General features: G+C 51.2%; 1 protein-coding gene across 1 annotated transcript; it reads right to left on the reverse strand.

Moving 5' to 3' along the window:
• Nucleotides 1–1,755: 1,755 nt before the first annotated feature.
• Nucleotides 1,756–16,772, reverse strand: MAP2K2 (mitogen-activated protein kinase kinase 2). Its single transcript, XM_050934268.1, has 11 exons — nt 16,521–16,772; nt 14,038–14,248; nt 11,972–12,118; nt 11,164–11,241; nt 10,304–10,355; nt 10,072–10,196; nt 8,034–8,247; nt 6,891–6,955; nt 5,828–5,889; nt 4,142–4,187; nt 1,756–2,033 (listed from the first exon to the last, which is right to left on the reverse strand). Exons 1-11 carry the CDS (start codon nt 16,604–16,606, stop codon nt 1,923–1,925), a joined length of 1,197 nt encoding a protein of 398 aa, XP_050790225.1. The 5' UTR covers nt 16,607–16,772; the 3' UTR covers nt 1,756–1,922.
• Nucleotides 16,773–23,235: the final 6,463 nt, after the last annotated feature.

Genomic DNA, 23,235 nt, shown 5'->3' on the forward strand with positions numbered 1-23,235 from the left:
GGCCTTGTACAGCATCTCGCCAGCTGGTCATAAGACGGCTGGAGTCACAACTACCTCGCCCTGGTCTTCTGTCTTATGTGGTTGTCTGAAGGCTCAGCTGAATGTACAGGTATACAGTTAAAAACCAGCCACTCTAACACAGTGAGACCAAGCAGGGGAGGGGAGGGAAGAGAACGAACTCAGAAAGACTAGGTATATTCCGTGGGAGATCACAGGTTTGAAACCCTCTGGTAGGAGCTGGGGGGAAACATCAGTGCTGGAGGAAAAACAAAACAAAACTCAATAATCCTGACCACTAGCAAGCAGCGTGGAGACCATTTCAAACAGGGAAAGAACCCTGGGTGGAAATCTGCTGTTTGGCTTCCTGTAGGATTTGAGGCATCTCACCCATCCTCTCCCTGCCTCTCCAAAGAATGTTTCTAAAAATACTTGCATCCGCCACAGTCCTCGTGGGAGATGGTTCTCGCCGGACTGTCGAGCAGCACAGAAAACGGGCAAAGGATCAGCTATGCCCCAAGAGCCTTTGGAGTTTGCATCACACTCCTGGGTTGCTGCTCAATCAGCCTTGTCAGTGCTGTGAGTAGATCCGAAGGAAGATCAGGACTTTTCTTCCCTGGGCCAGTCGCCCGGGATTCCATTCCCAATGCAGCATCTCTGCACTGGTGGCAGAACGTGCCGGAGCTGCAGAGAATGCCTGCTTTCCCTTTGTATCGCCAGCTGTCGGGTGCACAACGCAGTTTTCCCTTCAAAGTGTGGCAGGGCAGTAATGCTGCTGCAGCCGCTGGAGGGTACTGTCTCCTCCATCACAATTCTGGTAGGCCCAAGCTTACCACAAAAAGCTTCTTGCCCTGACCGTCACATTGACTGGAAGAGTGGCCAGTATTGCCCTGCAGTCTGTTATTAATTGGCTCAAACTCTTTTCCCTTTCTTAGCAGGCTAACTGCCCAATGTGGCAATTTAGTAGCCCAAGACGATCACCGAACACACAGTGCATGCCTGGAATATACTAGAAAACCCGTTTTAAAAGCAGAAACTTTTCCTCGCTACACCTGGAAGAAGATCAGCAAGGAAGGATGTTGGGCTACTAGAAACCAACTTTCCAACACACGGTAATGCAAAAGGACCTCAAAGCTATATGAAGAAAAACAGATTCCCTTGTCAGTCCTTTCTCCAGCATCTGGGTTAGGACAGAGCCCTGGCTGGACACAAAGAGGAACAGGACAAGGGGAGATAAGAAAGGCTTCCCTGTTAAGGAGCTGAGTGTCAAACAGACACAAGAAACGTGGGAGAGAATTTAGTGCTGCTCCTCTTTCCCCAGCTAGGCTAAAAATATTACCCACGAACCATCTCTTTGTCCTTGCAGTGCCCTTGCTAATTTCCTCAAGCAAGCTCAAGGAATCTATTAGTCTCAACACCTTCCCTTCTCCTTCTTGCTCTCTGCCAACACACGTACAAGAGCTCTACCATCTGGCAATTGTCCCTGCCCTCACCCTAGCCATTTTGCATTGACAGGTTTCTCTGTGTCCAGTGCTACAGCTTTTGACACTAGCCATTTTCAAGCCCCCACCAAAAGGAAGTATACAAAGCACATGATCTTCCCCCTACCCCCCGCACACACACCATATTTTTTTAACCCAAGGGAACAGGTTTCAAAAGAGGCAACATAAGCAGCAGCACATTTCCCAAATGTCAGAAACTTCAAAGACTGAGCCACGCTTCAACGCAGCCATGAAAAAACAAAACAAAGAAAGCAAGCCCGTTTCTGCTCGTTTTTTGGATGATGGGTATTTCCCAAAATGATGGTGCTTTGCCGTTTTGGGAAGGGGACGGGGTAGGAAGGAGGGCGGTTCTGTCTTCTACTGAAGGGCAGGAAACGGTGACTGACAGGCAGACGTGTGGACACAAGGCAGTTTGCTTTGCCGTCACATGGCGGTGCGGGTGGGGGTGCTGGGCTGGTTGAACCGCAGCGTTTTACATAGCCAGCCAGCAAAATCCACCTCTTCCACTTCAGAGCGTTTGATAAAGGCGTGATTCTGAAAGGGGAAAAGAGAGAGTAAAGCACATGCATTCTTTTGTCTATCACAGCTCACAAGACACTCCATACTTCTCTAACACAAAGTCCTAGCCCGGTCTACACTGCATACTTACTTCGGTATAACGACAGTGCTCAGGGGTGTGAAAAGTCCACACCCCTGAGCCACACAGTTACACCAACCGTCATCCCCCGTGTAGGCAGCGCTATGTCCAGGGAGGGCTTCTCTGGCTGACGTAGCTACTTCCTCTCGGAGGGAGAGTTATTAATCTAACGGGAGAGCTCTCTCTGTTGGCTTAGGGCTTATCTCCACTTACCTGGGATTCACGTGCGGCGATCAATCCACCGGGGGTCAATGTAGCAGGTCTAGTGAAGACCCACTACATTGACCCCCGATCTCTCTCCCATCTCTCCAGTACTCCACCGGAACGACAAGCATAAGGTAAGTCGACCCCGGCGGTGCAAACACTGCAAAAGTCGACCTAAGCTACCTTGACTCCAGCTACGTTATTCACATAGCTGGAGTTGCGTAACTTAGGTCGACTTAGCCCCGTAGTGTAGACCTGCCCTTAGAGTGCCTTCTCCAGACGCATTAAAACAGTGCAGCTGCGCTGTCAATTTGGCAGGCGGCCCTGCCTCCCGAAGTCAGTGTAGGAAGCTCACTCAGACCAGACACGGGACGGTGGCACGCAGTGGCAGGATTCTGGAGCAATTACATACCCTGAAACGGCAGCTGCACTTGGCTAGCTTCAGCAAGCCCCTCTCAGGTCTAATACTGCCATCTGCGAGCCAGCGCTGATGTAACAAGGGCTTCCCAGGCAGTGCTTTACAGGACGCGAATGGGAGGACAAAGGGCTGCCACAGGGTAATGGCGTCTGCTGCTGCTGCTATACTAGATAAAAGCCCGGAGCTCTGTCTCCCCAAAGCAGTTCTAACCCAATGACGGGGTCTATATCACCCAGTGACTCATCATGTTGCTAACGGTTTGGTCTGACAGATGCTTGTGCTGCAGTGACAGCTTCTTGCTGGAGTCATGCTGTACTGCCAGCACCGTTCTGATGGAGCTGGAGGACCGGCTCGTTCTGTTCCCCAGCCAACAAAACCAGCTTTTTAGATAGACGTCCAACTAGCTGTGGGGCTGGGTTTTTTGGTTTTCAGCCAGTTTATCAGTAGGGGAGGGGGTGACAGCCACACTGCTCTATAATTGGCTGATGTACTGCACGGGATAGAATGAGCAGACACTGGAGACAGAGCCCCAGTGAACAAGAAAGCGCATGCATCCCCACTGCTGCCCAACTGGCAAGCCTTGGAGGGACACCAAGCATGGGGAGATGGGGGGGATGCAGCACCAGGTGCACAGGCAGAGCGGTGTGCGGTCTCAGAACTGGCTCAGCAAAGCTCCAGAGCTGCAAATCCTGTACTCCACCCCCCGGGCAGAGAGCCTTAGATGCAGAACTGATCCAGAGTGGGCAGGATCTGAGGAGCCTGCATCCCAGACTTGTGGGAAGCACAGCTCCCCGCAGGCTGTCACACTGGGAGATGGCATGTAAAGGATCTGCCACTCCAAGGAACCACCAGCCATTACACCTGGAGGAGGGGGGAGGCAGGTGGTGAAGCCCAGAGCAGCAGCTCCAAGAGGTATTGGGGGGTGGGGGGGGGCACAGTCTCCCCATATCCCAGTCCACAGCAGTTTACGAAACCAGTCCACAGCTGGGGAGAGGCTCTGGAGCTTAACAGGGAAAACTGATCTCCCAAACCGCCTGGGAAGACATGGAAATTTTTCTGACAGAAACTACTATTTTCCTTCCAAAAGACTTCTCTGAGGAACCATGTTAGGAAGGCCTGGTGCCTGCGTTGGGCTTGGTTAGCAGGATGGGCTGCAGGACGTACGTGTATTGGGCCCGGTTCTGGAAGACTGTAAATGCATCAGTCTGACTGGCATTTTCCTGCAGCTTTTCCCTCACCTCCCACTCAGTTCATCCTTAATGTCTCTTTGGAGCGTTCAGTGTCTCAAGAGGAAGAAACCAAATCCAATAGCATCTGCTTCTGGTAAAGGAATGGAGGAAAACCCCGCCCACGATACAAAACAACTTGCAGCTCCCCACTTACCATCAGCATCTTCAGATCTGCCCGTTCTGCTGGATTTTTAATTAAGCTGAGAACAGAAGAAAAGGCAGGAAAGATCTGTCAGACCCCTCTTGTGAAAAGCTGCTTATTTGGCCGGGAGGGCTATCCAGCCTGGTGTCTGGTTTATTTGGAAGCCAGAGAATCCTGCCTTCAGCAGACCTAGACCTGGTCACTTCTATCACAACTTTAAAAGTGGCTTTATGGACCCACCACTGAGGGACACCCTTCAAGTCTATCCTAGCAGATTCCTGGAGAGCAGGACTCCCCTGAACAGTCAGACCTCAATATCAGATCTATCCAGGTTCTCATGCCACACCACTGTATCCATGCACTTACCAAACCCTGCAGCAGGCTTAGGAGATAAGCATCATAGAAAAACTTCAGGGAAACCTGATTCTCAAGGAAGAGTCTAGCAGAGGTTGCTGCTAAACCACTCCCACCCTCATTTGAAAATAAAGATGAGAGTGTACGTTTCCAGCAGTGACCAGCCATTTTAGGTGCCCAACTTAAAACACCAGAAAGACACCTCATTTTGAAATGGAGCTGCTGTTCTACAATTCTGAAAATCAGGCTTCTTCAAGGAGTTTCAAGTTGGGCACCCAAAAATTGAGGGGAGGGATAGCTCAGCGGTTTGAGCATTGGCCTGCCAAACCCAGGGTTGTGAGCTCAATCCTTGAGGGGACCATTTAGGGAACCGGGGTAAAAATCTAACTGGGGATTGGTCCTGCTTTGAGCAGGGAGTTGGACTAGATGACTTCCTGAGGTCCCTTTCAACCCTGATATTCTATGATTCAAAGTCATTAGTCACTGTGGAAAATTTAGGCCTAGAAAGCTGCAAAAGATCAACCCATATCTGAGACTGAAGTGCATTCATGAGCCAAAGCAAAGCTGGCGGGTTTCAGTTCAGGCCCACAAGACATGATGTTGCCTCATTAAGTGTAACTAATATGCAGGCTGACAGCATCCTTTAATGTTGAAAATTAGCACTGTAATGTCTAAATACAACCAACCCCTCCTTCCCAAGTACACAGTCTACATTAATTACAGGTTCTTCTGGACATGAGTCTTAAGCAAAGGTAGCTGAGCTGGCAATGTCATCAGAGCATGAAGGCCCAAACAAGGCAAGTCCAACTGAAGAAAAACAATCCCTTCTAAGTGTGGAGAAGGCAAGAGATTAAGAGAGAAGGTCTCATGCTCCTGGAAAACATTCTAGGCAAGCTTCCTCGGGGTGAGTGTTTGGAAGGATACCACATCATGGAGAAGGCTGTCAATAAACCAGCATCGGCTGCAGTTTATCTAGGCATCCACCAAAAGTCTTATAATAGATACAAAGAAAGACTGGAGGATTGGATGACTCAAGTGACCAACCCACACTGGTAGCAACTCCAAGCCATTACCCAACAGCCATTTTTGTAGCCTATATGAAATGGGTCGGTGGTCTTTGTAAGACAAGCGCCCACCTAGGAGCTCACAGGGATCACAGATTGAATGGATCACAAAGTCTGACTGAGGGTGGTCCCTCCAGGTCAGAGTGGACGCACATTGGCTGGGGTACATGAGAAAACATGTGCTGCCACCTTGCTATGGGATGGAAAATTTCAATCTCTAGGGCTGCCGAACCAGCCCTGGGCATAGCCTTTATGTTCACTTGTAGAAAGAGATCCTTACCATTTATTTACAAACTCCTGGAAGTCTTGCGTGAAAATTCCATTCGGCAGCTTAGGAGGAGGCTGGGAAAAGAAGCAGAAGGGTTTTCTGCATCAATGGGTCAGGAAGAAGAACAGTCACTGAAAAGCTGCAGCCCGAAGCCCTGACTGTTCATATGCATTTCCCTTTAAACCTCAGAACCGAGGAACTGTTGCTTCCCTTTACAGCCACTAGCCTCCCATCAGTGCATATCTTCTGCCAGCTCTATCATTCAAGGCCTTTGAAGGAAAGCCTTGCCCCCCACCCGAGGTAAAGCACTGCCATTTGGCTAGGTTCACAGGGGAAGCAGAGCTGCCTGGTATTGAAGCACCGAAGTATTAGCTGCTGCCAAAAGGTTGGAGTTCAACATCCTAGATCAGTGTTCGGGTAAGACACAGCAAATCCCACATACCTGAAACCCTACAGCAGATGGAACTAACTCAACAGATACAACTGCGGTTAGGTAACGACTCATCATGTCACCATACAGGGGAAACTGCTCCTCCCACAGACTAGTCCTGCCTCCGAACTGGGACATGCTCACTTTAAGACCCCAGATTGTAATTTACCTTAAGGTTTTTCAAAAAGAGACTAGGCATTCACCCCAGGCTGAGAACACTGGGGTGATCTGGCTCCTAGCAGAGGGACTGTTTATCCTTCACAGGTCTATGGAGGAGTTTGTTCTAAATGGCTGATTACTGAACAAATATTCATTAACCCTCAAGGCTTCCCTTTTGACTCTTCTCACAGTTCCTTCAAAGATATTAGAAGCCCTTGTCTGTAGGGTCTTATTCCAGAACTAGAGGCAGCTTCGCGTTGTAGACTTTAATACCAAGAGACAGGAAGAACAAATGGGAGAGACGGAATGGGGCCCAATACAAATAGAGTGAATAGGAGAGAAGGAGATATCAGTGAAGCTTCCGGTACTTGTTACCCCTTTAATTGATGAGCAAATGAAGATTTTCACTTTATTCTGAGTCCAGAGACTCCAAAAGACTCCAGCAAACAGGGGGAAAGGAGATGAAAGGTGATTTCAAATACCAACCTCATTAACAATATAGTCCAGCAGTTCGAAGATGGCCATCGCAGGCCGACTGTCCATTCCGTGGCCTGTGTAGTTAAGAGGGCAAAGGCAGAGTAAGAAACTGCACAGGGACGAAGGTAACAGAACCTGCAGAGTGGAGTTCAGATTCTGATGGAAGCAAAAGCAAGACAATGGAGATGGATTTTTTTTTTAAAAAAGCCCGTTTTGAGCTTTATGGTTTCAACCTCTGCTACCAAATTCCTGATCCATTTAATAGCTGGGAGCATTTGGGAAGCACAATATCATATAGCTTGGAGGGCTGGAAGTGGACCAAGAAGCCTTTTGCCTTTAGATCAGCAGTTCAAATCCAGCCACTCAACCATTACCATCTAATGGCTGTTCAGATGCCTACATGAGATGAACTTGGTGGCCTCAGTCCAGCTCCCAAATACACCACAACTGGCACGTATTTGGCCCCTTGGGGAACAGTTTAATCAGAAACCAAGGAGCAAATGGGCTGCTGAAACTGAACTAGCCCTTACCCCTAGGCCAGGATTCAGGCACGCTAGCAGGAAGCTTGCTCTGCCAATACAAACGCTGCACCTGACCCGTGAGTAAAAGCACTTGCCTCCAGGGCTGTCGCTTCTCACCAACAAAGTTAGTCAGCAAAGCAATATCACGTTGCTAGAGAGACAAATTTCCAGCTCAAGTTCTGCACAGTTAGGCCAAGATTTTCCAATGATTCTGTGGGCCCTTCACACTCCTTAAAGGGACCTGATTTTCAAAGGGCTAAACACCAGGCCTCTGAAAATCAGGCTCCTTTCAAAGCGTCTCAAGTTGAGCACCCCAAATCACTAGTCATTTTGGAACATCTTGGCTTCAAGTGTGCGCTGCCTTTATGGGAGACTGATTTTACACATATATTTTGTAAAAACCAGAGAATCAAGTTAGTGCTGGTTCTGCTTCCAGTGTTTGGGCATAGGCCAGTCTTCTGCAGAACATGTTCCCATTAGAACCCTTAGGTATTTGCCTCGCTTCAACTCCATGTCCATATGCAGAGAAATGATGAAAGCCAATGAATGGTCCTGGCTTGTTTCATACTTCTAACCCAGCCCCATAAACCAAAAACCATTCCAGCAGACAGGTGTCAATTTCAGCCCCTACCACTGACAGGGCGCCCTGGGGGTCTGGGCCGCGGTGAGATGCTGTGAGGTTCTCCCTCTGCCCCATCGACCATGGGACGGCCAAATATCGCTTCCAGTTCCTTGGAGTCTGGTGGGGGGATTGGGTACCTTCCGATAGACAGCTCCACCAGGGAGAGACCCATGCTCCAGATGTCGGACTGAACTGAGTAATGAGTGCCCTGCAACCGCTCAGGCTGTAATGAAAAATCACAGATGTGCCTCAGTCAAACTGTACTTCTCAACAGAAGAGAGGTCACTACATGAAAGAGACTCCATTGACTGGAAGTAATTTGTGGCTATGGCATGTTACTGCGGAGAAACTCTGCCTCACACAGAAGGATATAAAACACTCCCCACTAATTATACATTTAAATGAAATAGACACGACTATCTCTCTCCCTCCCTGCCCCCCACACCTTCAGGCTAAAGCAGCTCTTGCTTACTGGATTTTTTCTGTTTCAAGGCTGAATTGCTGTGGGGACAGGCTGTTTATAAAGAAGACAGTGTGAGTTTCCAAACGAGAATCCTCTGAGGGCTTGCAACTCTTGACACCAGCAGGAAACATTAATATGCTCAGAGGAAATATTGGGGGGGGGGAACACGGGATTTCTTTTACCTAGAAAGGTCATGTCCACAGAATGTGTAGTGCAGGTTTTAGATACTTAAATGCTACTTGAGTGCAGCTCTTCGTTAAGTTCTGTTATGGCCAGCAGAGTAACTGACACCATGGGGTTATTTTCTCAGTGTATTCAGATCTAGTTTACTCAGTATACACAAAAAAAAACCAAACCCTGCCCCAATACTACAAACTCCCAAATAGAATCTGAAAACCTAGCTGGGTTTTCTGCTCCTTACATCACTGCAGAACCAATAAGAGTCACAGCTGCCAATAGAGATATGACTCAAAAATCACACAGAGCTGAGGGACTGAGAAAGAAGAGGAGGTTTTTTTGTTTTTGTTTTCCAGTCTCTGTCCTAACTATAACTGCACTTGAAGAGGAACAAAGAAGTTCAGAGAGAAGGACACAAGTGCAGGCTGACAGCACTCCTAAGAACCCACGTCTTTGTTCCTAGCCGTCCAGCTGGGGAGATGCACACTATACGCTGCTCCACTGAGGCAAACAAGCTAAGGACGAAGTGCCAGCACAGATTTAGAGTTTTGTAATTATCCTGGTCAGTAAATCTCCCACTGACGAAAGCAAAGGAAGCTGGCTAGAATGGGAGCTGTGCACGTTTTCACAGACACACAAGTGTCAATATGCAACAATTCCATTGCAGATAGAGAAGTTACATTGCCCCCAGACTGTGTGGATAGAAAGAGAACGCCCAACAGCATCTAATGATTAAAGGAACTTCAACTCAGACATCTCACCTCTGCCTGAAATTCTTCTACCTACTGCTACAAGTAACACCTGAGGGGACTGTCACTTCTCTTTTTCCAGTTCGCGTGGGGCACCTGACACCACTTTGGACCTGATTCCCCATGGCCCTGCACCGTGTGGAATATCTGCACCAGTGTGAAGCGAATGGAACATACTACCATTTGCGCGCGCAGGCGTGTGTCAGAAGTTCCAGTGCAACTCTAAGCCCACAAAATATTGGCAGGGGAACTCAGGAACACATATAGGACTTCAGACTACTTTTAACTCTTGTTTGAAATGGACTCGTTTTAAGATTGATGGCATTCCTTTAAAAGGCACAGATTTATGTAAGTACACTTAAGTATTCTTTGTACATCTAAAAAATAAATCAGGCTGGAGACAGAAGTGAAGTGAGGTCTTGATCTAGCCCTCAATGATTTGTCCATATATGACAACTACCTCTATGGTTGGCTAGGTTGCTAGTTTCGGCATCGAAGGGCGTAACAGCAGGATACTACAGGCCAGGCTAAGAGTGCCTGGTGGAGTTGTGAGTGATCTTGGACACTATGCTAATGCTCTGTCTGGTTCCCAAGAGTGGTAAATCCCTCTCCCTTGTAGAATACATCCAAACGTTTGCACAAGAATAAAGGGGCTTACAGACATGTAGGATCGAGTCCCCACAAAGGAGTTTGCCATGGAGTCAATGAGCTGACCGCTAACCCCAAAGTCACATAGCTTTATCTCTCCCCGGGAATTGACCAGGATGTTAGAAGGTTTCACGTCTGAGAATAGAAAAGAGAGAGATAAAAAATGTATGTGCAATGCTAGGTAAGAGCAATCCAGGTCTCTGGTTGTCACGAGAAGCTATTTTTAGGTTCTCCCCTCTCACCTCTGTGCATGATCTGATGCTTCTCTCTTAGATAGGCCAAACCTCGCAGAACCTAGAAGAAAACCAAAGGACAGAAAGAGGTAAAAGCTGGGAAGGAAAAGTCTTTACCTTTGGAGAGAGATATCCTGCACAGCCTTAAGATCCTGTAATACTGCAACACCATCAGTAAAGCCTCCCTGTAGCAACTAAGGGCTTCAACTTTAGGGAGTAACCGACACACAGCTGAGCAAATGTTGGCTGCACTTTAGATCCACTCTGCTTAAGGAGATAAAACTTTCAGACAATTGAAAATCCCACAGTGTTAGATATGAAGTCACTGGTTCATTGGCTCGATGGAAGCTTTCCGTGAGGCTCCTACACCAGTTTCTACCCTCCCAGCTGGGACTGCAGCAAATAGTCTGAAATATACTAACTTCCCAGCTCATATGGTTATTCTTTTGACTCCTAGTTGATGATACAATAACAATATGCGGGGTGGAGGGAAAACCTGGGTTTGCAACTTGAATTAGTAGGTGTATCTACCAACAGGAAATTATGCTCCAGCTCCAAGGAAATAAGAGAGTCCTGGGGTACAGAATGGATTTCAGGAAGGGTTGGGAAACAGACCGGCAAAGGGTCAAGACTCAGATGGTATTTGCTCCCAGTACACCCTGAGAGACAATAAGTTCTGATAAGACCAAATAGCAAGTGTGAAAAGTTCGGATGGGGGTGGCAGATAATAGACACCTATATAAGACAAAGCCCCAAATACTGGGGCTGTCCCTATAAAATCAGGACGTCTGGCCACCCTAGTTCTGAAAGCCTGAAGCCTCTCTTCTTCCCTTTGGGTTTTGAGTGAGCTCTGGGAGAGGGATACTCACAGCTATGCTGACTTTCCCCAAGATCTCCTCAGGAATCCTTTTGGCTTCTTTCAACACTTGATCCAGAGAGCCTCCATCCTAAATCCAGAGCAGAGAAATTAACTGAGCACTGGCAGGAAAATAAAATAAGATAAATGGTCTGAAAAAATGTTTCCCAGCTCTAGGCTCCACATTTACATACCTATGAGGACTGAGCAGTGTAACACATTTGGGTTCACTAGTCAGTAACACTAGATCAGACTGTTCACAGATTAAGGAAGATCTCTCGGGTAATCACCACAGATGGGTGTTCCGAGGATACGCCTATCTCTTGCTAAGCACTTCATGATTAAACTTTGCTATCATAGGAAATGCCATTTTAATGGCATCGTTTAACATATGAATGTCACAGGCTTTCCGCACTGTTTCCCCTACACACTACTGTCAATGCAAAGGCAGCGCTGGCTGCACCAATGTGGAGGGGATACAACACGCCCTCCCCACCAGATACAGCGGAAGACACACTGCAGTTCAGTGAATTCTGTTCAGTGGAGGGTTTGCAACATTTCCTCTTGGCTGGACCCCAAAACCACCACTTCCGCTTTCCAGAAAGTCTATTTCTCTGTATTTTAGTCGCCCAAGTAGGGCTCTGCAGCTCCTAGACAGAGTCTGATGTCCCAGCTCCACCACCCACACCCTGAGCAACAAGCCTTTGCTGTCAGAAAAAACTCTTAGCATCACATACTCCTTTGCATCTACAACCCAGAGGGATCTGCCCAGTATATAGCACTGGAGAGCAGCAGCTTAAAAGGAGGGAGTTTAGGCTAACCATGTGCTCCATGCAGATGCTGATCTCTCCATCGCTGTAGAATGCTCCATAGAAACCCACAATGTACGGTGAGTTACACTCGTGCAGGACCTGCAGCTCTCGGATAATTTGATTACGAATGGCGGGTTTAATTTCTAAATGAATCAGCTGCAAAGAGAGAAAAATCAAACAACAGAATCAAGGAGCAGCTACAAGAACATACAGCTGTAGCCTGGAAGTAAGGGAAGGGAGAAGCAGAAGAGGGGTTTGAAAGAGCCCCACTTTGTCATGTGCTGGTGAGAGCTGTTTGCCCTATGGTTACCATACTACTCTTAATTTCACATCCTGCACAGAATGCAAGGGAGCACACTAGTCACCCCCAGGCTGATAATACAGGGTACAGTGCAGAAAACCAATGTAGCAAGCTGGGTGCAGAGACGACAACCAACATAGTAAATGTTTATCACAAAAAAAGCCATCTCTACAGGCACTATAAAGGGTGTTTGAATCCCAAAGAAACCAGGGAAGAACTAAAACCTGATCACTAAGAGAGAGTTGTTTGAAAGTTGAGGAGCAGATGCATTATTCCTTGAGCTCCACGTAGGACCAGTTTATTGATGTGCAAGGAATACCTCGCAGGAAGGGAAGCTGTAGCCGCTAGAAAAATCAAGTCACTTTCAAACAACAGTGATCGAGATTACACGCTTCAGAGTCTCCTGGGACTTCTATCATTCTACATGGGGAGACAGGGAAGATTTGGACCAACAACTTACAGCCCGAAGTTTGACAAGGCTCAAAATCTCAAACCAGGCTCTGAACACAGGTTTCCATCAGTTTTCACATACACAGCATCTTGCTGACACCCTTCCAGCTCCAGTACTCCCAAGCTAGATGCTACTGTGGAAGGCTATATAGATATTGCTTTCCAGGGGAAGCCAGTCAGTGGGACATTTTGGCTCATCAGACCCATAGAATTTTACCTGTTGCTTTTAAAATTCATCCCTATAAGACAAGAGACCAGAGTTTCAAGTTAAGTCACACCGTGGATCTGAACAACCAACAGAAATCTTACCTGTTCTCTCAAGGAAGGTTAGTCCTTTTTTCTGACAGGCAAGTAAATTATTTATTTCCATTATTAGGTATCATTAGGTGGATGAACAAATTGTGTCTGGGACAGTAAGTTTTCGTGACAAACTCACAAGGCTTCTCACAGAACTAGTCTAGCATTAACAAAGATATTAAGTTGGAGGTTGAGAAAGGACGTCTCAAGGCACAAGGATCTCTGGGACTTTGTTGCTGAGTATGATCTAATTCATAGCAAGTGGCAAACAGTACAGGAACCACTTTAACTCACCTGTCATCTGCACTTCCTTCTGCAAGTTCTGCCACACTTTTTCTCTCCTTGTTAGCTACCCTTTGCCCCTGAAAACTGTACAACTTTCCCACAAACCTCATTCAATTTAGCTGAGTTAAGAGCTGCTCTAATGGAAAGATAAAGCATGACCGTGCTCTAAACAATACATAGGATTTGACATAATACAACTCGTGTTCCATAGGCTAATACTGAAGAAGGGGACAAAAGACTGGATTTCTCAGAGAATTAATTATGGAAGAATCTCATCTTTGTGCCACTGTGTCAAATCCAGCTCAGGTCAACAGCGGCAGAAAGTCAGGATCAACTGATGACTGGTGGCTCATGCATAAAGAGTTTGAGAAACTTAAATCCATTTGCTAGTAACCATATCACAAGAGTCACCGTTGCTTGTAGTTTCAGCATAAAGGACAAGGAGACTAAACTCTCTTCTCACCCCAACAGGGGATGCTCCAGGTCAGGGTTGAAGCACAGAGAAAAGAGCAGTGCTGCTGCCTGGGCAATGCCTGTTCTAAGGATACCTAGGAAACTTGGTCTCCAGGGTTCATAATCAGCCTTTACCAGTATGGAATTCATTTAAGGAAGCAGAAGGGTTAGGATGGGCAAAGTCCTGCTTTTGTACCAGAGCGATCTGCTATTACAACCTCTCTGCTGCGTGGCACGATAGGCCAACACAAGCACAAGAAGGACAATTCACTTGCCACCTCTCTTTTACCTTTCGTGCCATAATGAGTCCTGAGGGTTTGTGCTGTACTTTGGTGACCACCCCACCATTGCCAGCTCCCAGCTCGGAGATCCTCTCAAAGTCGTCATCCTTCAGCTCCCCAACCTTGGCTTTCTGGGTGAGAAAAGCCTCTAGCCTCTTCTTTTGCTGCTCATCCAATTCCAATTCTTCCAGCTTCTTCTGCAGATCTACCAGGTTTGCCCTGAAGAGAAACAGGGAGGAGCAGGACAAACTGTTAGAGCCGGTTAGGTCTCTGCTAAAGACAGAGAATTTGACGTCCTTTCCTCCAGAGGAGATGGCAAAACTGGAACTCTGGCTGTTTGCTAGCTACACAAAGCGCCAGAAGGCCCAGCGTAATACAAATCCCATATATAGTTTATGTTGGACCCCTTCAACACTGCCGGTAGGGAGAAGGAAGCTAAGAGGAAAACCTTCTCCAAAGCGATGTGTATTCAGATTCAAATCTTGATATGGCAGAAAGAAACAAATGAAAGGCACGAACCCTGGAATGTTACTGATAGGGACATAAGAATTGCCATATTGGAGATAAATGATGCAACATCTTCCCAGAAGCACAAATCCCTTACAGACATGCATTTTTTTTTTATTTTTTTTCACAATCAGCCATTTAAGCGAAACCAGGGGGAATCATTAAAACCTTAAAGGCGCTCCAGCAGCAGTGCTGCTCACTGCCGGGAGAGGAGCAAGCTGTGCCAGCAGCCGCTCCCCTTTCTGAATCCAGGGATACAGCTAGGCAGCCCACTAAGTAACATGAGAGGGACTTTCCATGAAGTCATGCAAATCCCCCAGCTTAAAACACTACACCACTCACTATCCTGCCCAAACATGATGCCTATCTATTATCCAAGCACAATGGGGTATTTATGCTCTGACACCATCTGCCTTTTGGTGCTCCTGTTGGGATCTCTTTGGTCAGGAGAAGACTGGACTGTCAGTGTGGTAGGCCCAAGGGTGTGGAGCTATTTCCCCTTCGAAATCCATTACAGCCCTTTAATCCACAATTTTAATTCACCACCCTAAAACGTCTTTTTTTCTGAAGGCGCTTTTTACAATCACCTGCCAACCCTGACACCTAGAGCCCACCCCCTCTTCCCTGGCAATAGCACCCTATTCCCCCAGCTTTGTTTCCTAACTTTACATTCACAGGTAAATGATTGTGGTGAAGAAGTGGGCAGAGCTCCAAGCACTTAGGACAGGTGATTCTTTATAGCTTGCGAGGGGTTTATGGGGAGTACCTGTAAAGCCCCTATCATCTCTGAGCCCCCTTTCTCTCTCCAGTCCACCCACCCCCGCAGCATGACTACCCCAACATCCCCTGTACCCCCACACCACCTCTCTCACCCCACTCCCACATCCCCAGCCAGTGAGAGAAGCCCGGCCAGTCGCCTTTGTCTCGGGCATCCTAACCCCTGCCCACCTCCCTGCCCTTCCCTTGGCCCCCTCGGGGCGACCCCTCTCATCGCCCCATTTCTGCTTGAGCTCCTGCCCCCACCCCTGCTGTTCCCTCCGAGGGGGGCACCTCCTGCCCCAGCTCCTCCCATGCCCCCTGCCCCACAGAGCCCCACTCACAGTTCCCAGCCCCCCTTAGGCTCCCCCACACTTCCCCATCCCCCAACTCTAGGCTCCTCGCCCCCCACTCTGGGCTCCCCCTCCAGCCTGGCTCCCGTGCCCCAAACGCCCCCCAGGCCTGGGTTCCCCTTGGCCCCAGACCAGGTTCCCCCTCCCCAGCCCCCTACTTTGGCCTCCCCCTCCAACCCGGCTTCCCTGCCCCCCCGCCTGCCCCCTCTTCGCGCCCCCCCCCGGCCCGGGTCCCCCCCGCACCCTCTTCGCCCCTCCCGGCTCGGGTCCCCTCCGCCCCCCCCGGCCTGGGTCCCCCCCCGCACCCTCTCCGCCCCCCCCAGCTAGGGTCCCCCCCCGTACCATCTTCGCGCCCCCCCCGGCCCGGGTCCCTCTCCGCCCCCCCCGGCCCGGGTCCCCCCCCTGCACCCTCTCCGCCCCCCCCCGGCCCGGGTCCCCCCCCTGCACCATCTTCGCGCCCCCCCCGGCCCAGGTCCCTCTCCGCCCCCCCGGCCCGGGTCCCCCCGCACACTCTCCGCCCCCCCGGCCCCGGTCCCCCCCGCACCCTCTCCGCCCCCCCCGGCCCGGGTACCCCCCCTGCACCATCTTCGCGCCCCCCCCCGGCCCAGGTCCCTCTCCGCCCCCCCGGCCCGGGTCCCCCCCGCACCCTCTCCGCCCCCCCGGCCCGGGTCCCCCCCGCACCCTCTCCGCCCCCCCCGGCCCGGGTCCCCCCCCTGCACCATCTTCGCGCCCCCCCCGGCCCGGGTCCCCCCCGCACCCTCTCCGCCCCCCCCGGCCCGGGTCCCCCCCCCTGCACCATCTTCGCGCCCCCCCCGGCCCGGGTCCCCCCCGCACCCTCTCCGCCCCCCCCCGGCCCGGGTCCCCCCCGCGCTCACTCGGAGGAGCCGTCCGGGCTCGGGCCCTCGGCGATGGTCGGGGTGATTGTCAGGGTCGGCAGCACCGGCTTCCTCTTGGCCGGCATGGCCGGGCCGGGGCCTCCCTCCTGTCCCGCGGAGCCTAGCGGGGGCCCCGCCGCATGGCCCGGCCCGGGGCCGCCCTACCCCCCGCGGGGCTCGGCGAGCCGCACTACGCGAGGCCGGGGCTTTGCGGCCTGGCCGCGGAGGGGGCAGCGGAGGCCGCAGGGAGTCAGGGCGCGGGGCCTGGCTGCATCGCAGGCGGGGCCGCACCGGAGCGAGCCAGGCGGGGAGGGGCGGGCGCTCCCGGCAGGGGGAGGGGGGCCGCGGGAGTCTCGCGAGAGCGCGCTCCCGGCTGCGAGGCGCGGCCCCGGGCAAGGCAGCGCTCGCCGCGTGCGCGCCAGCGGGGACGCGCAGGGAGAGGGATGGGAAGCGGGAGATAGCGGAGTGGGGAGGGGGAAGGAGGAGGGGTGGGGGTAGGGTGGGGGATGGGGTAGAGGGGTGGGAGTAGGGGTGGAGGGATATGGGGGGAAGGAGGAGGGAGGGGGTGGAGGGATGAGGGGTGGGGGTAGAGGGGTGGGAGTAGGGAGTGGAGGGATATGGGGGAAGGAAGAGGGATGGGGTGGAGGGATGAGGGGGAAGAAGGAGGGATGAGATGGGGTGGGGGGATGGGGTAAAGGGGTGGGGGTAGGGTGGGGGATGGGGTGGAGGTAGAGGAGTGGGAGTAGGGGGTGGAGGGATATGGGGGAAGGAAGAGGGATGGGGTGGAGGGATGAGGGGGAAGAAGGAGGGATGAGATGGGGTGGGAGGATGGGGTAGAGGGGTGGGGGTAGGGTGGGGGATGGGGTGGAGGTAGAGGAGTGGGAGTAGGGGGTGGAGGGATATGGGGGAAGGAAGAGGGATGGGGTGGAGGGATGAGGGGGAAGAAGGAGGGATGAGATGGGGTGGGGGGATGGGGTAGAGGGGTGGGGGTAGGGTGGGGGATGGGGTGGAGGGATGAGGGGTGGGGGTAGAGGGGTGGGAGTAGGGGTGGAGGGATATGGGAGGAAGGAGGAGGGATGGGGTGGAGGGATGAGGGGTGGGGGTAGAGGGGTGGGAGTAGGGAGTGGAGGGATATGGGGGAAGGAAGAGGGATGGGGTGGAGGGATGAGGGGGAAGAAGGAGGGATGAGATGGGGTGGGGGGATGGGGTAGAGGGGTGGGGGTAGGGTGGGGGATGGGGTGGAGGTAGAGGAGTGGGAGTAGGGGGTGGAGGGATATGGGGGAAGGAAGAGGGATGGGGTGGAGGGATGAGGGGGAAGAAGGAGGGATGAGATGGGGTGGGGGGATGGGGTAAAGGGGTGGGGGTAGGGTGGGGGATGGGGTGGAGGTAGAGGAGTGGGAGTAGGGGGTGGAGGGATATGGGGGAAGGAAGAGGGATGGGGTGGAGGGATGAGGGGGAAGAAGGAGGGATGAGATGGGGTGGGGGGATGGGTAGAGGGGTGGGGGTAGGGTTGAAGGGATGAGGGGGGAAGGAGAGATGGGGTGGGAGTAGGGTGGAGGATGGGGTTGTTGCCGGCACACAGGGTGCCCGAGGACAGCAACAGTGGGGGTGTTCGTCGCCCGGTGTGCTTCACGCCAAAGAACACACCAAGGTGGAGAAGCAGACTAAGTTTATTTGAGATCTCAAACAGATGCAAGGAGACAGGCACGTCTCAGATCATGCACACTGATGCAAACAGTTTCTCTCTTTTTATACATAACTTAGCCGAGCCGTTTCTATTCCCCCCCATGGCCCCCTCTCCCCCCTCCCATCTTTCCCTGTGACTGTTACAGAAGCAATTATCCCAAGTAGTTAAATCACTTCTGGCACCTACTAATCTATCTTGTTAGTGACTCTTCTCTAAACCACTATCTCATCCTAGTTTCTGTGATTTGTTATCCTGACCCCTTAGCCAGGTGCATACAGGCCTCATTAGTGCCTCTTGGTACCAGCACTGTAGCTGATAGTCAGCCACTTTACATTCCATTCTTTAAGCCAGCTTGTCAGGTCACTGAGAGTTCAAACATGGAAGGACTTTGGTTCACTGAGGCCTTAACAGGGGGCTTCATTGAGACACAGTGGCTTTCTACCCTCCCGAGTGGGCCAATGACACCAACAATTCCCTCCTTTGAGAATACTCAACAAACCTTTGGCCGAGTTTTCTCATACTCTACAGACAAGAAGTGATTGAGTTCTATGGAGCTGGGGCTCTCAACAAGAGGGTATGTAGGGATCTCTGGGGTCAGGGGGTTACAAAGTTTGCAGAGTAACAGCTTGAAACACGCGATCAGGAGGAGGGTGATCAGGCACAAGACCACACCTGTGAGGAGGAGACGCACAAGGCCTTCCCCCAGCCCTCCTAGATTAAGCAACCAATTCCAGAGGGAATCAAAAATTGTGGGTTCCCTTTCCTGGGCCTTCCAATGGCTGAGAGCCTGTTGGGCTGACAAAATGTGTTTGTTAATGTCCTGTGAATTTTCTGGGACATAAGTACAACACTCGCTGCCAACCAGGGCACACACTCCGCCCTGGGAGGCTAAAACATAATCCAGGGCCTGTCTGTTTTGCAGGGCCAGCAATCGGAGCTGGTAAAGCTCTGAGTTAAGGCTTTTCTCTATGGCCAGGGTCTCATTAGCAAACTTGGTGAGAAACATAGAAAGTTTACGATACATTTGAGACAGCCGTCTCCCTCACCAATGGGCTCAGGGGTGGCATACAAAGACCTCCGATGCCTGGGGCGGCCAGGGGGCAGTTTAGGAAGCACTCGAAGAGGAGGAGCAAGATATCCCACATAACAGCTTCCATACCACCGATGTGGGAGCCACGTATAGGCAGAGGTACCGCAAATATAAAAGGAGTGGCCATTTCCCACTAGCCCATTATAACCACTTTGCCACCTTTCAGTTTGGGAGCTACTGAAAGTTCCGAACCGGGCAGTAGCTTTGGGTTTTCCATTAACATAGACTGGGATAGAGGCATTACTGCCAGGGGATAGATAATACTGGCAGGTGCTGTTCCGAGCGGACCAGGTGTGATTGCTGGACTTGGACTGCTGATAGCACAACAACCCGGGGTTCACTGGCCGCAGCCTAATAGGGGGAGGGAGATGCGTTGAGTTGGCTTGCGGTTCCCAGGGGTCGTCCCTTCATGCATACTGGGACTTAATTGTACAGTTTTGAGACAAGGGGGTACCCGAAATGTTTTTCCCCCTACTGAACCATCCCCAACAGAAATCTGACCAATTTTGGGGAACCACCCTCCAGGGCAACCCAGCTGCATGGTGTGGGATTTGGGAGCATATCCAGCAGTTGGAGAGGTTAAACTCTTGGGCAAAACAAGCTTTCAGGGCCTCATACGTGTTTGTTTCCAGCTTGTTAGGGATTCCTCTCCATCCCGCATGTGCTGGGGAGAACCAGGAGTTACCAAAATGAGTACTGTGGCAAGCTCTGACCTGAACTCCATACTGGGTAGGTAACCGTAAGGCCTAACAATTACAATTCCCCAAATACCCACAAAATAACAATTACCAATAGCAAACAGATTAAAAACAGAAGGGACCAGGCCACGAGGTTAGGCCGGCCCTGTGAAAATAAACAGAACCAATGCTAAGAGTGGTCGGGGAATATGCCGTGACTGTCCGAAGAGGGCACAGGGCATTTCCAGTGGACCTTACTGTCGTTTAAACAATAGTTTAAGTCCCAAATCGTCGCTGGCAGTTCTTTCCGCAGGCTGGATGGTCCACCGTTCAGGAGCGGGCACTGCTTTCAGACAAGAGTGGTGGATCCAGTTCTTATGTCCCTCAACCTTGGCCGCTGTGTGGGAGGTCAGCAGGACAGTGTGGGGTCCTTTCCACTTCTCTTGGAGAGGCTCGTCCTTCCAGGTACGAATGAGGACAGAGTCACCTGGCTGCAGGGAGTGGATAGGTTCATCCAGCGGGAGAGGCTGCAAATCTTTGGTGTACTGTGAAGAGAACAGAGAACAGCAGACAGAGAGCACATGTACTGAGACAAGAAACCACATCCCACTTCCCACTCCCCTAACAGAACCGGTGTACCATTCATAGGCCATGCCCTTCCAAACATAATCTCGAAGGGACTAAGCCCTAATCTACCCTTTGGGAGAGTACGGACATGGAGTAAAACAAGGGGCAATGCATCAGGCCACCGAAGAGAGGCCTCCTGGCAGACCTTTGAGAGATGTCGCTTGAGTGTCTGATTGGTGTGTTCCACTACTCCACTGGCCTGAGGTCGCCATGGAGTGTGGAGTTTTCAGGTGAGCTGTAGGACATCCGAGATACTCTGAATGATCTTTGATGTGAAGTGTGCTCCATTGTCGGATTCCATCCACTGGGGAAGTCCGAATCGAGGAATGATTTCCTTGACAACTTCAAAGCCACTGTTCTGGCAGTATTATTTCGGCATGGGAAGGCTTCGGGCCATCCGCTGAATCGGTTTACTAAGGCGAGGAGGTATCTGTACCCTTGAGTTCGAGGGAACTCAGTAAAATCTATTTGCCAGACCAGTCCTGGACCCGGGGTGGGTTCCAGAGTAGCAGGTGGCACTGAAAGTCCTGGTCTGGGGTTGTTCTTTTGGCAGATTAAGCATTCGGCCTGTACCTGGGAGACCAGAGGTCTGAGTCCAGAGGTCAGGAAATATTTATTCACGAGCTGGGTTAGAGACACTCTGCCAGCGTGAGTGGTTTGATGTAGTCTCTGCAGCAGTGGCCACATTAGGTTCTTTGGTAGGAGGATTTTTCCTTCTGTGGAGTGAAGCCATCCCTCCTTTTCCTGGAGCCCAAGTGTGTCGGCCAGGTTTCTTTCCTCGTGAGAGTGCTGAGGGGCTGGGAGCTCCCCTACAGATGGGATGAGGGCATGCATCTGGGCATCCTCAGTTTCCAGTGGTTCCAGGGTAGCAGCTCGCTTGGCCTCCTTATCCGCTCTGGCGTTGCCCCTGTTTACATCATGGTCTTTTTGGTGAGCCTTGCAGTGTATCACTGCTACCGCTGCGGGGAGCTGTACTGCTTCCAGAAGCCGGAGAATCTGGGGTCCATGCTTGACTGGAGAGCCCTGGGCTGTCAGCGTTCCCCTCTGCTCCCACAGACCTTCGTGAGCGTGTAGCACTCCAAAGGCACATCTGGAATCAGTGACAATGTTAACTCTTTTTCCTTTTGACAGTTCACGCGCGCGGGTTAAGGCTACTAACTCAGCCAGCTGGGCTGATGTCCCAGCAGGCAAGCTTTCTGCTTCCACTGTCTCGTGGAGAGTTACAACAGCATAACCCGCCCTCCTGTGTCCGTTTGTAACAGTGCTACTGCCGTTGGTGTACCACTCATAATCTGCATTTGGGAGTGGTTGAGCTTTTAAGTCCGGGCGGCTGGAGTATTGGGCATCTATGACATCTAAACGGTCATGGTCCTGCTGCTCTGTTTCTGGCAGCAGGGTGGCTGGGTTAAGGGAGGGGCAAGCCTGCAGGGTGACTTCGGGGTTTTCCAAAAGCTTAGCCTGATACCAAGCCACCTGAGCCTGTGTGAGCCAGAGACCACCTTTGGCATCCAGCAGGGTTTGAATCATGTGAGCAGTGTAGACCTGCACAGTCCCTGCCAGAGTTAGCTTTTCAGCTTCCTCAAGGACTAGGGCAGTTGCAGCGACTGCTCGTAGACACGCCGGCCACCTCTTGGCAACTTGATCCAGTTGTTTGGAAAAGTAAGCCACGGGACGTTTCCAGGTGCCCAACAACTGAGTAAGCACTCCCAGAGCCACCCCTTTCCTTTCATGCACATACAGCTGAAACGGTTTAGAGAGATCCGGCAGACCCAGGGCTGGGGCTTCCATCAGTTTTCTCTTTAGAATTTTAAATGTCCTGTCAGCTTCTGGGGACCAGTGAAAGGGGTCGTGATCCGCTCCCTTAACACATCGTACAGTGGTTTTGCCCACAGTCCGAATTCAGGGATCCATATTCTGCAGAAGCCTGCCATTCCCAGAAACGCCCTGAGCCATTTACGATTGTTTGGGACAGGCACTTGACAGATAGCTTCCTTCCTTTGAAAGCTGACGCTCCCCCTGCCTTAGGTGAAATCCTAAGTACTGCACTTCTGTGAGAGCAATTTGAGCCTTGCTTTGTGCTACCCGATATCCCCGGAGTCCAACAAAGTTCAAAAGACTCACAGTTGCTTTAAGGCACAGGGTGAGACCCACAGCAGCAATTAACAGGTCATCTACATATTGCAGGAGGAGAATTTTATCCTCATTGTTCCACTCCTCCAAGTCTCTAGCCAGGGCTTGACCGAAAAGGGTGGGGGAATTCTTAAACCGCTGGGCTAGCACTGTCCAGCAGAGCTGCTTTTTAACCCTTTTTTTGTCCTCCCACTCGAAGGAGAAAATCTCCTGAGATGCAGTATCGACTGGAATTGTGAAGAAGGCGTCTTTCAAATCAAGAACTGAAAAATGGGTGTACTGTCCCCTTACAGAGGCCAACAGTGTATAGGGGTTCGGGATCAGGGGGTGCAGAGTCTTAACTCGTTCATTAACTGCTCTCAGGTCCTGCACTAGCCAGTACGTGCCATCGGGCTTCTGCACAGGCAGGATGGGGGTGTTCCAAGCTGACTGACATTCTCGAAGCACACCACACTGTAGAAAGCGGTCTATAGTTCCCTGCAGACCCTCTCTGGCTTCCCTCTT

The sequence above is a fragment of the Gopherus flavomarginatus genome, chromosome 24 (genome assembly GCF_025201925.1).
Source record: "Gopherus flavomarginatus isolate rGopFla2 chromosome 24, rGopFla2.mat.asm, whole genome shotgun sequence".
NCBI lineage: Eukaryota > Metazoa > Chordata > Testudines > Testudinidae > Gopherus > Gopherus flavomarginatus.

Bases quoted from the DNA above. Each gene is read 5' to 3' on its own strand.
- MAP2K2 (XM_050934268.1), bottom strand. From the start codon at position 16,606: ATGCCGGCCAAGAGGAAGCCGGTGCTGCCGACCCTGACAATCACCCCG. The intron at 11,242-11,971 runs GTTAGCCTAAAC...CTCTGGATTTAG, and splicing joins GCATCTGCATGGAGCACATG to GATGGAGGCTCTCTGGATCA. The intron at 4,188-5,827 runs GTAAGGATCTCT...TTCTGTTCTCAG, and splicing joins CAGGAGTTTGTAAATAAATG to CTTAATTAAAAATCCAGCAG.